General features: G+C 32.3%; 1 protein-coding gene across 1 annotated transcript; it reads left to right on the forward strand.

The window, feature by feature from the left end:
- The first annotated feature begins 808 nt into the window (after nucleotides 1–808).
- Nucleotides 809–3,442, forward strand: LOC123896631 (receptor-like cytoplasmic kinase 176). The gene is made up of 6 exons (XM_045946999.1): nucleotides 809–899; nucleotides 1,317–1,684; nucleotides 2,001–2,136; nucleotides 2,215–2,378; nucleotides 2,498–2,621; nucleotides 2,729–3,442. Exons 1-6 carry the CDS (start codon nucleotides 809–811, stop codon nucleotides 3,127–3,129), a joined length of 1,284 nt encoding a protein of 427 aa, XP_045802955.1. The 3' UTR covers nucleotides 3,130–3,442.
- The last annotated feature ends 10,643 nt before the right edge of the window (nucleotides 3,443–14,085 follow it).

Here is a 14,085-nt window from a genome sequence, read left to right on the forward strand (position 1 = left end):
TATTTTGAGCTTTATAAGCGAAAATTACATCATTCCTTGTTCTCCAAATCACCCAAACCACCAGCCAAATGATGACAATTCCTGTATACTGTATTGTATGTTGTTTTTTCAGTACAGTTAACCCTGCCCTACTAGATAATAATGAGGTTGCAAAATCTTTTGACTTTGGATAATACTCCCCTCCACATGATTCTCTATGCTATTTATTTATAGTAATTTGGACCCTTTAGGATTTGTCAAGCCGTACTACCTTTTTTTGGGTCACTCTTTTGACAAATGCTAACCAAATTGTCAAACCATCTGGCAAAATAATGAGAGGCAGAAGGAATATTGTTGGGAACTCTCTACCCTAACATAGTTTGAATATCCGCATTAAAAATAAATAAATTACCCTAAGATCCATATTAGTTTTTTTTTTTATTTTTAAATAGACGAAATGACAAGTCATAGCTCAGAAACAAGAGCCCAACGAGAGGTCCCTGCCCTCAGCCGTTCAGTTATATAAACTTATCCCATCAGACGTTTCAACATAAGGTAAGACCCGATTCTCTGAAACACTAGTAATGATGAGGGTAGTTCCGCTTCTCATGCTTATTTCTGTCATCGTTCTCCGAAATCCTAAAAGGTATGCGTCATGATCTTATATAATATACTATCAAAATTTTCTTCATCATTCCCACCAATCTCTCCCACTATAAATAATGATTGTTTGAAGTATATATCACATTCTATGTCACAATAAAATAAAAGTTATGTTAGTCATATCGCGGAAAATCTATGTAGTTGAACACAAAAAATATGCAGAGTTATGACGAAACCTTCTTTGCATTTACACAAGGAGGGTTTTAATTTCTTAAACCGATCAAGTTGCACACTCAATGACATATTTGATGGTGGTGGTTTGACTCCATTCCGAATGTAATACTCACACTTACTCCTATTTGGAAACAATATTGATACTATCCAACGTATACACATCAATGAACAACATTTATTATGCCAAACATTATTTGTTCTGATCATTGTTTTGTTTCTTTCAATTATTGTTATTGCTTCCGCTATCTATTTTTTTTTCAGCTGAACTCCCTAAAACAATATTTATATACTAAAATTAAAGATCATAACAATTCTATTATATAGTAATAATAGAAGTTTTACAACATTAGTCAATAGAATTTCATTTTCGTTCCTTAAGGTTATAACTTATAAGAATACTGAATACCTTATCACTTATCACCATATGGTCTGAATACGTGTTTATAAGTGAGGCTCTTACAAGCGGATTTTATAGGTTGAGTTAGGCCAAACTCTCTAAGATGGTATAATCCGTTCGGCCGTCTGGTATCAAGTTCTGATCGGGTCATCCACCATTCATTTCAATTTTGTTTTAATTTCTCAAACTTTAGACCTTTCTGTTTCCGCTGTATCAGGGCCTCAGAATGCTAGAAGAAGTGACCGTGATATCTTGCTGTCGTCCAATTTGAAGAGATATACCTTTGCAGAACTTGAGATAGCCACTGGAAATTTCCATCCATATAGTATAATAGGAGATGGTGGTTTTGGATTGGTTTATAAGGGGTGGATTCATCAGAATTCATTGGCTGCTACCAAACCTGGCACTGGCATTGCTGTTGCTGTCAAAAGACTAAGACCAAAGAGCTTACAGGGTCATAGGGAGTGGTTGGTGAGTTTAATCTACTTATTTAAATTATTTGCTCCTAATGTTGTAATTAGGAAGCTAATAGTTATGCAAATAACGGTGGATAGTTGATAAGTTAATTTATAACGAATAACTTATAAACTAGCAGATAAATTAGGAAGCTGATAGTATAGCCAATTGAATTTATAGTGTTTAGTAGAATTAGCCGTTGAACTATCTTATAAGTATGAAGTCAACTATGTTAGTAATTAGTTATGATTGGAAAACTAAGGAATTTATTTTTGATTGTGCATGCAGACGGTACATGTTTATCTTACAATGCTTTTGTTTTCACATCTAGGCTGAAGTCAACTATCTTGGAAAGTTTTCTCATCCTAATTTAGTGAGATTGATTGGTTATTGCCTTGAAGATGAATGCCGCCTTCTCGTATATGAACTTATGCCCCTTGGAAGCTTGGAAGATCACTTGTTCAGCAGTGAGTTATTTGTCCCCATCTTTTCCATCTGTTTTTAACTTCAGAAGAAGTTTGACATTGAAAATGTTATTGAAACAGGATATCGAAAGCGAGAGCCAGATCCAGATGCTGTCGAACCTCTTTCTTGGAGCATCCGTCTGAAGGTTTCTCTTGATGTTGCCAAAGTGCTTGCATTTCTGCACAGTGCTACAACAAAAGTGATATATAGAGATTTCAAGACTTCAAATATCTTGTTGGATTCTGTATGTACACTTTCATTCTTTCACTGTCTTATAATAAATAATAAAGAAACCTAGGATAGATAAATGCAAGTGATTATTTGGATAACATGTCCGAATCATAATTCTGGATTTGATTACAGGATTATAATGCAAAGCTTTCTGATTTTGGACTGGCAAGGGATGGTCCGAATGACAACGGAAGCCACGTCTCCACCAGGATAATGGGAATTGAGGGATATGCAGATCCCGAATATGTAGACTCGGGTATTTTCGGCTTGATGTTTCTCATTTTTTTATATTTTGTTAAGGTATTACTGATTCAACTTAGTAGCCTTACTTACGGTTAATAGCTAAAACCGTTGTTATTGTAGGCCATCTTACTACTAAGAGTGATGTCTATAGTTTTGGAGTTGTCCTGCTGGAAATATTAACTGGTGAGTTGGTACTTGACATGACTAAATATGGAAGTGACAACTTGGTGGAATACATAAAGCCGCACCTGGCCGACAAAACCAAGATTTTCGGTCTGTTGGACAGTGAGCTTAAAGGGCAGTATTTGACAGAAGAGGCATACAAGGTAGCCACTCTTGCTCTGCAATGCCTATCATTAGAGTCCAAGTTCAGGCCTAACATGGATGAAGTTGTTAGAACTTTGGAGAAGCTGCAAGTTCCTAATTTGAATGTAGGCAATCTAAAGCATGCTGATGGACAATCTCTAAACTTGGTAGAACTGACTGTCCTGCAGACAGACCAGGGAATCCACCTTGCATGATTTGCTGGTGATGTTGTCCATGATCACAGGTACCACTCACAATGGATATATATAGTCACAACAACACTTGAGTTGTTTATCTTATAGTTTTCTCTCTGTGCTTAAACTTGCCGTTAGACACAAGTTTCGATTGTTTTCCAAAAGTCTTCCAAATACGGTTGACATTTATTTCCTCCTCATGTGACTCATCTTTTGATTTTTTTTGAATGAGACCTAAATGCCCTCTTAATTTTGTATGATGAACTAAGTGAGAATTGTTTCCAAAAGTATAAGGGAACTTTAAAAAGGACCCAAATATCCTTATCGGTCCTCTTAATTTCACATGGTGAACCAAATGAGAATTGAAGCACTACATCATTGTTCAACGATTGAAATGCCAAATACCTTTGAAATTTTAAAATTCGTTAAATATTTTCTGAAATTGTAAAACGTCAATCAAATTGCCCCTACTTCATCTATTTTGATGATGTGATTGTTTACCGCATACGTGGCACCTGCCAACGTGGTGTCACGTCACATGAGAGAGGTAATTGATCAGGATACACGTCACAACGTGACCTTTTGTAAAATTCATATTCGTTGTAATGTTATATTCATGACTTATGCACTATGCATCACACTTGAACTACTCTTTCAAGTTAGACAAAGCCCTATTTGGCCCCATTATTATGGCCTAATTGGTTGTGAAGATATTTTATGAGATTGTCTGAATCCCTTTCTATCATTTTTATACTAGGTGTGTAGCCACTAGATCACTCATCTATAAAAAAAATTATAATTATACTCCGTCCGATTGTAAATGTGGATCATACTAACTAGTGCCCCTGTGACATTAGTTAAGGAACTAAACGAAGTAAGTTTTATATTGAAAATAACACCTTTAATATTTTTAAGAGTTTGATTATATAAATCTCAAGATGTTTTTACAATCTTTGATTCCTTAACTAGTTAGCATTTTCCTTCAAATATTAGTAAAAAAGTCTTTTTTTAAATTTATTAAATAACTAATATATATTATCTATATTATAGACCAAATACATTAATTACTCAATAAATATGAAAAACTAATCTTTGCTTATATTTAAGATCAGAGTGGTATTTATTTAAATTAGGACTGACCCAATATTTAAAAGCCTATCAAATTTTATATTGAGAACTTTTAAATTAAAAAAAAATAATAATAAATTTTGTTGAGACTAGTTAAACTTAGGTTAAGAAGATAATCAATTAAATCTTTTAATACATTTTTCTTTTCAAAATATTGAGGCATAAAATCTCTGTTTGGGCTGCTTCTTCCTTAGGCCATTGCAAATTATGTGGGTTTTTTTTAATGTTAAGTGTCATATTATATATAAAATAATAATTGGACATCAATATTTTGATGTCAAAAATCGAATAAACAGTTACTTTCGTTCTTGAAAGCGCCACACTATATCATATTAGTCCTAAGATGAAAGAAATGTTAGAATTAGAGATACACAAATAGGAAAAGAGAAAGACGGCTAGGGTTTCAATAGAATACCAATAGCTTGACATTACAAAAGGTTATTGGAGAGAATATATAATAAAACCTAATGGACTCTAAACTAATAGGCCCAATAACATAGACTATTATTTTATTATCTAACACCTACTCTCAAACTCATGATGCATTAACAAGAAGCATTATGAGTTTGTCAAAACAAAATACGAAAATAAAATAAACTACCAAATAAAATAAACTTCTAACATCACCCCTCAAGCTAAAGCTTACTAAGCTTTAAGCTTGTTACAAATTAGCCCTGACAACAAATCAACCAAATTAAGATCACGATCAACGCAGCAATTTACCATCAAAGAGGGGAGAACCAAATCAAATTAATCCAACATCCAATCTAGTCCGGTCCAAAGTCAATCAATCCAAATCAATCGAACAAATTCAAACTAAACTAATCATAAGAATCAATAGGGAGAAGTGCAATGCAATCAGAAGAGAAGTGCAATAGAGGGAGAAGTGCAATGCAATCAGAAGAAGTGCAATAGAGGGAGAAGTGCAATGCAATCAGAAGAAGTGCAATAGGAGGAGAAGTGCAATGCAATCAGAAGAAGTGCAATAGGGGGAGAAGTGCAATGCAATCAGAAGAAGTGCAATAGGGGGAGAAGTGCAATGCAATCAGAAGTGCAATAGGGAGAAGTGCAATGCAATCAAAAGAGAAGTGCAATACAATCAGAAGAAGTGCAATAGGGAGAAGTGCAATACAATCAGAAGTGCAATAGGAAGAAGTGCAATGCAATCAGAAGAAGTGCAATAGGGGAGAAGTGCAATACAATCAGAAGTGCAATAGGGAGAAGTACAATGCAATCAGAAGAAGGCAGAGAGAAGTGCAATCAAACATAGAGAAATCAATATCCACAATCCATTATTCCAATTCGTGGAACAATGAAAATTACCTATAATTGAATCAACCACCATGTTCCACCATGATAGCTCATCACGTTCATCACGTGCCAACAACTTCAGCATCCAAAAGCCACTAAATTATTTCTTCAAACCAATCAATTTACCAAAAACAAATGCAAGTTTTACCGTTTGACCGAAGCACTGACTTTAACTTCAACTTCAAAATTCCTAAGTAGCAAGTCTTAGATCTAAACCAATAACATATATCTAACACTAACCGAAGTGAAAAAACAAGCAATTCCAAACAAAGAATCAACAAACCCACAAATTACCGAGAAGCAACCAAAATACTTGCAGATGAAAAACAACCAAGAACCCACACACAGCCTCGAGACGAACAAAGAAATGTTACAACTAAAACCAGCGGTCAAATAGAATCAACCATACAAAAAAGAAAACAAAACAAATTCCCAAATTTGTGGGAACTCGACGGCGGAAGCGACAAGTGGTTCAAGGTGGATCGAAACAAGCTCTCGATACCATGTTAGAATTAGAGATACACAAATAGGAAAAGAGAAAGACGGCTAGGGTTTCAATAGAATACCAATAGCTTGACATTACAAAAGGTTATTGGAGAGAATATATAATAAAACCTAATGGACTCTAAACTAATAGGCCCAATAACATAGACTATTATTTTATTATCTAACACCTACTCTCAAACTCATGATGCATTAACAAGAAGCATTATGAGTTTGTCAAAACAAAATACGAAAATAAAATAAACTACCAAATAAAATAAACTTCTAACAAGAAAAACATTTAAAAATCTCAAATTCAAAATTCTGTTAACCAAAATTATCTTTGACAGTACCAATTTTTGTTTGGTTTTTATAATGTGTTCTAACATTTGACACATCGAACTAATATGTGTCAATTTGTTATTCAAATCTCATATCCACCATGGCAAGAATGAAGTTGACAATGAAAATCATTTTTTTTTAATAAACACTCATTTTCTTTCTATCTATCTATCCATTCATTCATTTCAAAAAAATGACAAATATTTTTTTTTGACAAATGACTTAAAATTTTAAAAATGAATCTTTTCAAATTAAAATTTTACCTTTATTTCCTTAACCGTTATCCCAAGGATATTGTTTATCATCACCCTATCTTTATATCATTGTTGTATTTCAAGATTTAGATACTCCATCAATTTATAAGCAAAAGTCAATTTTTCAAATTCATTGAATAACCCAAATACTAGTATATCGGTCAATAAATTTTAAAAGTGAGTTTTTAATTATGATTAAAGATAAAAAAAGTATTAAAATAGTATGTGAACCATAAAAATAGAATGTTCCAAGAACTGAAATCAATAATTATTACTTGTATTTTCTTCCCAATAGACACATTTATTGGGTACCAAGATGGTCTATGCTCTATGATAAGAATTTTATATTGAAAATATTATGTTTTTTACATTTTAAAAAAAGTTTACTATACAAGTTTCAAAATGTTTTTACTATATAGTCGGTCATGTTTAACCGGACTTACACACATTCGCTCATTTATCTTGTCTGCTTTAATTTTTTTAACTAGTATTCCAGAGACAATATTTGACATTTTTCTAAATTTATAAAGGGTTTTTCTAACATTCAAAACACGAAATATTTTTTGAAATTTTATGCAAAAAATTTAAAAAGTGAATTAAATACACAAATTACAATAATTTTTTTTTATTTTATCATTAACATGTGTCTTTAAGCTGTGTATGTTAGTTTTTTCCATTTTATAAATTTAATTGATATAGTAAATCTGAAATAACGAACTCTATTTTACTGGCAGATTCTAGGGTGAGAGAGTGAAACATATCTCTCACCCGTGAAGTGTGATTTTTACCTGCTATTAGAGGTTGTTCCGATTTTTTCTCTTTGGTAATTATTAATTGAGAATATAATATTGTAATTATTATTAGATATTAAAATTAGATATTAAAACTCATATACTCCCAGCATTTGTCATTATATCTAATAATGAACCCTTAATACATAAGTTTATTTTATTTTTGATAAAAGTTTATTTATTTTTCTTCACCTTCTTCATCCCTTTTGTTCATCTTTATTTATAAACTTCATGAAAATTCAGGATCTTCAACCAAGCTTCAAATAAATCCAGAAAAAATTCCAAAATTATAAAATTCAAACAAAATCCCAAATTTTACCCAGATCTCTGCACTCAAATATTTCCTTCTTCCTCTTTCACTTAACTTCTTTGCAATATAAAATATGCTATGTTTTTAAATGATCAAGAATCTGATGAAAAAGAAGTGTATATTGATGCTGATAGTAAAGGCAAAGGCAGATCGTCATCGATTGAAATAGAGAAAATGACCATGACTAAAGTTTTTACCCAGATCTAGAAAAACCGCAGATCTTTGCACACAAAAATGGTCGAATTTTGGAATTTTTTTCTGGGTTTGTTTGAAGCCTGGTTAAGCATCTGGAGTTTTTCAAGAATTTTATGAAGAAAGATGAACAAAAAGAGAGGAAAAATGTGAAGAAAACAACATCACAATTTTTCATGAATTTTTTTTCTAGGTCCTGAGAGTTTTTGGAGAGTAAGCTTCAGATTGTTTTCTTTGATTGCTGTATTCTTTAGCTTCTTTTTGTTGGCTAGTTGTGAGGTGGTGTCTGTCTATGACACAGGTTTTGTTGTATTTTATCTAATTACTATCTTCCACTTTGATTAAAAAACATATAGCAAAAATAGAATTTAAAATAACCCAAAAAACACTGTAGCAACAAGTTTCTAGTCATTCATCTCTACCTTCCATTATTTTGTCATCTAATCCAATGGTGAAAAAACACTCTTCATGGGTGAGAGATATGTTTCACTCTCTCACCCTAGAATCCGCCTTTTTACTATACTATACCAAGGGTGTAGGTGTGGAATGGGGAATTATTGGTACACTCTATGGGTCAGTTGGTATGTCAAATCAGAAGGTGTAATTCAGTTCACAGAGTCAATTTGTTTTCGTAGCCATCATATCATAAATTGCAAATCTCTCTCATTCCCCAAAAGGCCCCATCATATACTTTGGCCATTCAAAAAGTGAGATAACTTTGTTACTTTTGGACCACTGCCGAATATCAGTCACCAAAGTAGTCCTGCATACTGTTTGACTATACGTTTTATCTTCTTATTTTAAATTATTTATTTGAACATTTTATACAGATTATAAAAAGTCATTTATTTTGTTTATATTATATATTAAATAAATATATTAGTTGTTCAATAAAATTTTGTTATAATTAAAGTAATTGAGCGCAAATTTCGTAAGGGGTCATTTCTTTCGAACATTGAGAGGCCCTTGTTTGGAGGTGCTGTTAGTCGAGATAGAGGTTTTATAGAGGAGGTGACCATAAAAAGAGTTTTCAGAGCTGTTGAGTTAATGCATATTCTTCATAAGTTAAGAGATCTACAAAGTGAGTTTCTTCTACTTCGGTCATCCATGAGTATTGCCAAACTTTTTTTCGACCTCAGGACATGCCAATCAATTTACATGGAGGAGTAGTTGTTTCGTTTGAGAAAGAGTTGAGAGTGACGGTTGAAAACATCGTGGTTGGAGGAGATTCGTTTTTTTGAGACATTCAATAGAGGATCGCTTCTTTAACCATTAAGTTTGAGGGTTAGGATTATATTCAGCAGTAAAGGCCACCTCATATGCCTTTGTAACTTTTTAGGGCTCAATCTTGTGTTTTGTAAGATCATATATTGAGAGACAGCGAAAGATGTGGTATGGACTTGGATTTTAACAATCCTTTGGACGGTCTTCGGGACACGATTCCGACTTATGACTTTAGCAATTTTGCTATCAAGGACATTGTCCCCCCTAAATTCCAACATCTTTTGGCGAGTGTTCTTTTTGGCAAAATTGTTTAGGACATGGAAATTGATTTTAGCATGACCACAAGACAAAAAAAAAAAATAAAGTTTTTGGGTGTTTGAAAGCGGCACATGTTGAATATTTTCTTCTCTCTATCCCTATCGATAGGTTAGGCCAACACATGTCCCCGGTTGAGTATCGTACCATCCTTAGGTACCGCCTCATAATTCCAATAATTCATAAGGATGAGGTTTGTCCTGTTTGTCGTAAAGCGTGTCTCGACCCTCTTGGGGAGCATTTAGGGAGCTTCCCGACTTCAAATACAGGCATGACTTGGTCAGAGATATGTTTTTTGATATTTTTAGGCATGCTGGAATCTCTGTGAAGAAAGAGGCACCAGTGAACTTCTTGACTGACTCACAAGAAGCGAGATCGACACTTCGTTCAGCGGATGTTCTAGTGTTTGGATGAGTATGTGAGAAACATGCTTGTGTAGATTTGATTGGAGTTTCCCTACTTGTGGGACTAGGGGTTGGAGATTTTACTATGGGACGGGCAGCCCTCAAAGCTGTCTCAAACAAAATGTTCAAACATGAGAAAGCATGCTCTGACAATCAACACGTTTTTATATCATTTGCATTCGACACTTTTGAATTTAGCCGTAAACCTTTTGAAAAGAGTTCAAAAGGTGATGCATTGTAATGTCGTTACGATTAGGTTTAGGGATGTAGTTTTTCAAAGATTGAGTTTTGCTATTCAAAAAAGATTAGCAGCGCAGCTTGTTGTCCGTCTACCTTATTTATATATATATTAAAAAAAAAAGAACGCAATAATATATTTGAAACAAATATTAATATTAAAAGATGTTTACCTGTCATCCCCCTCCCTATAGCTAGCTAGTTGAAGAAATTTGAGTCATAGCTCTATGACCATACAATAGAGTCTATAACTTGAGTAGCCTTATAGCTTTATAGACCCAAAATGATGAAACTTGTGATGCAAAAATATACACTAATAAGACAGTACTAAAGTACACTAACATTGCAGCCTTGAGAAGTTGACAGCTATCAGCTTATTTATAATCTGCTTGCATCATCTAATTCAGCTTTTTACACATCAGATAAGTTTCACTATCAAGAAGGAAAGAAAACACATGACTTGAGAATCCTTGTTCGCATATTTCCACTGTTAAGATCAGTATTTGGCCAAGCCACTAGTTTGTTTTCAACTTATATCAGTTGAAATCGTAACTAGTTAGCTAACTAGTTGCTTTGTTTTTATTTTTTTTATTTAATTTTTTTTTTTGAAATTTTTTTATTAAACTAGTTTGGTTAATTAATGGTTGTTGATCATCTGTGTCAAGAAATAGTCACATGTGAATGTATTTGTTTGCTTCACTCAATAGACACATTAGAATTCTGTTTGCAGGTAATTTCTATACGGATCAAGCTGATACTTGCCTTAATATGTTATTTAAAATATACTAGTAAACACTTTAGAAATGAATTTTAGTACTTTGTTTTGACATTATTCCTCTAATTCTTAAAAAAAAATTATTGATAATTTAGAGTTTGAATGCGAAATTAGAAAAATTTAACAAAAACTTTTTATCGGCATTTTTGACCGTTGACTTATGTCCCGACCCTAGGGAACTCCTTGAATCCAAGTCGAGTAAACTTTTGATTTTTTTTTTTTATGAAAACTTCATTTGGTAAAATTATAAAAAAAATCTTTAATTTCTTATAAATTAAATTTATTCGTCAATTTATATTTTCGATTCGAAATATCCTTAAACACTAGGGGGGTCTTTAATCTTTATCACGACATATGTTTGACTACATATGTACATATACTTTCAAATTAAAAAAAAAAAAACGCTATATATATATTTTCAGAATTTTGAAAACTAAAGAAAATTTGGTGCATTTTATAGTATTCATCAATAGCATATAATTCCTTCTTAAAAAATCAATAGCATATAATTAATCTTTAATTAGATGAAATACATACTCAATTTAACAATAAATACACTGAATACAAGAAATATAACATAAACAATATTAAATAAGAAGCTAACCATGTAACAAAAATAAGAAGCTGACCACTATTGGCACAAATAAATCACTCAATGGCGATGATACAGTCGTTTAAATTTTCCATTGAATTATTGTAAAAAAAAAAAAAAAATCCATTGAATTCAAATTTCAAACAAATGACGTATTTCTTCCGTCCTAAAATATAAACAAAAATTGGTCAACAAAATTGAACGTATTTAGTCCAAATTTTGGACCTAATACATCAAATTTGTTAGACTAATATTTGCTTATATTTTGGGACGGAGAAAGTACATCAAATTAAACAAGCACAAAATATTGAGAATAGTTAATAATTAATTAAACAAGAGATATACATGATCAAAACATTACACGTTCATAATCATCATCATCATCATCATCAAAATGGTAGTACTAGTAGTACACACAATGCATGTTAAGTGTGTATGTAGCTAGCTAGGGACAAGTAACTAGAAATTAAGGTATCTAGCTAGGGTTAGTAGTACTTAGTAGTAGGAAGTGGGATCACAAACTTGAAAGAAAGAACGATTTTGAATAACAATGTCATACATATGAAAATGCTTAAAACTAGAGAAATTTTTAGGAAGAGAAAGAAGGTGTGTTGATGTTTCTGAACGATGAAACTGAACAATGTGTGAGTTAGAGTTGTAACGAGTCCAACCGAGTTCAGTGAGTAGTTGTTCGAGTTGAGAGAAAGAATTAATGACTTGGTTTGTTGGAAGATATACAAGAAGTCTTGGTCTTGCACCTGGAGCAGTAGCTGTTCCTTGATGAGGAGTTGTTGTTGTTGTTTTGAGTTCGAATGATTCTTTTGTTGGGTTTGTTATTAGTCTCACCACACCTTTCTTGTCAAATACCCACACACCAGACATTGCTTTGTTTTGCTTTTGTTTTTGTTTTTGGGTTTGTTTCACAATCTCCAATGTATCTATTCTGTGCCTTATGTATGCGAATTTGGATTCTCCAAACTAGGGGTTCATCGTATCCTAACTAATTCAAAAGTAAAATCATAAATCGAATCGAACCAAACTGAAAACCGTAAAAATCGCATTTGGTTTGAATGTATTTTGATGAATTTCTTACTGAACCGCAAATCACAAAAATCGTGGATACCGCAAAAACCGCATTAAGTTACTATTATATATATATATTTATATTCCAATATACATATCCCAATTACCAAGTCAGTCGACCAAATTAATGGAACTTCAAGTTGTTTTTATTTTTTGTACTTTAATGTTATTTTGGTGTTGTAATGTTATTTTAGATAAACGATTGTTATCGGTACTGTGATGTTATTTTGAAAATTCAAGTTCTTTTTTGGATATTTAAAATTGTAAGATATTATAATTTTATTTTGGATGAACAATTTTTATTGGTGGAACTTCAAAAAAAAAAAAAACTGGATGTTTAAAATTGTTCGGTACTGAAATGTGTAAACCGCACCACCAACCGAACCAATCCAAACCGCATTGGTTTGGTTTGATTTGGTTTGGATGGCTTTTTAAAAATCAACCGAATCAAATCGAACCGCATGCATTTTTATCTCTCGGTTATGATGACTTTAGGTAACGTTTAAGTCTTTTAGGTAATAATAGGTAATTTAAGTTTATAATTTGTTGCACCGTTACCCTTCAAGTTTTCTTCGGTTACAAAAACTTGTTGCACGGCCCTCAGGGAGGTGCAAATTGCTCAACAGAGCCGGGCTTCCAATTTTTAATTTTTTTTATCTAGGGATGCAAACAACAAGTCATCATAGAATAGAGGGTGTAAGCAACAAGTTTACAAGCTACTTCCATCAGCCCAGTTCACTTGGATTTGTGTTAGGCCGATGGAAGTGGACTGCTGACTTACTGTTTTCCCCTCCCTAGGATACATTGACTTATTGTTTGCACCCCACAAGCAAATTATTATTAGTTTATTTATTTACAATTTAAATAGAAATTTTTATTTTTATTTTTTTGTAAAATTTTTTATTTTTAATTTATTCGGGGTTTATTTTTACTATGAGAGTCAAGCCTCTAATTTAATTGGAACGACCCTGTGTTAGGGAAATATTCTATAACACTTTGCTCTAAAAGAGAATTCACAATCCTCTTTTATCAAATGAGCTTATAAGAAATCAATTATAAATTGGTTTATTGGTATTGTCAAACATATATGAAGATTATTTTATTATAAAAATGAATATTCATACAAAAAATTATAAAAAGAAATGTAATAAGAATTTGAGTAGTATGTTAAAGGTTTTGAGTTCGATATTCAACTCCATTGTAAATATAAAAAAATGCTATGAGATTTGTGCCCTTTTAAGTAAATGTTCATATGTTTGATTAATCAGCAAAACTTTCTACTTATATCACGTCAATAAACCTAATTCACTTAATCAGTCAAACCAAAAATATCAAATTAAAAAAAAATGGATTGAACCAGCGCAACGGTCAAATATCCGCGTCCAACTTTATGACGCAATTGATTAAAAATATAATCAACCAATATTATTTGAAAGATTTTTCTATAAAAAACAATTAATTAGTCAAACCAAAAATATCAAATTCAAAAAAATATTAAATTCAAATGAACCGGTGCCCTCGGTCATATCCACATCC

The sequence above is a fragment of the Trifolium pratense genome, linkage group LG7 (assembly GCF_020283565.1).
Source record: "Trifolium pratense cultivar HEN17-A07 linkage group LG7, ARS_RC_1.1, whole genome shotgun sequence".
Taxonomy (NCBI): Eukaryota; Viridiplantae; Streptophyta; class Magnoliopsida; order Fabales; family Fabaceae; genus Trifolium; species Trifolium pratense.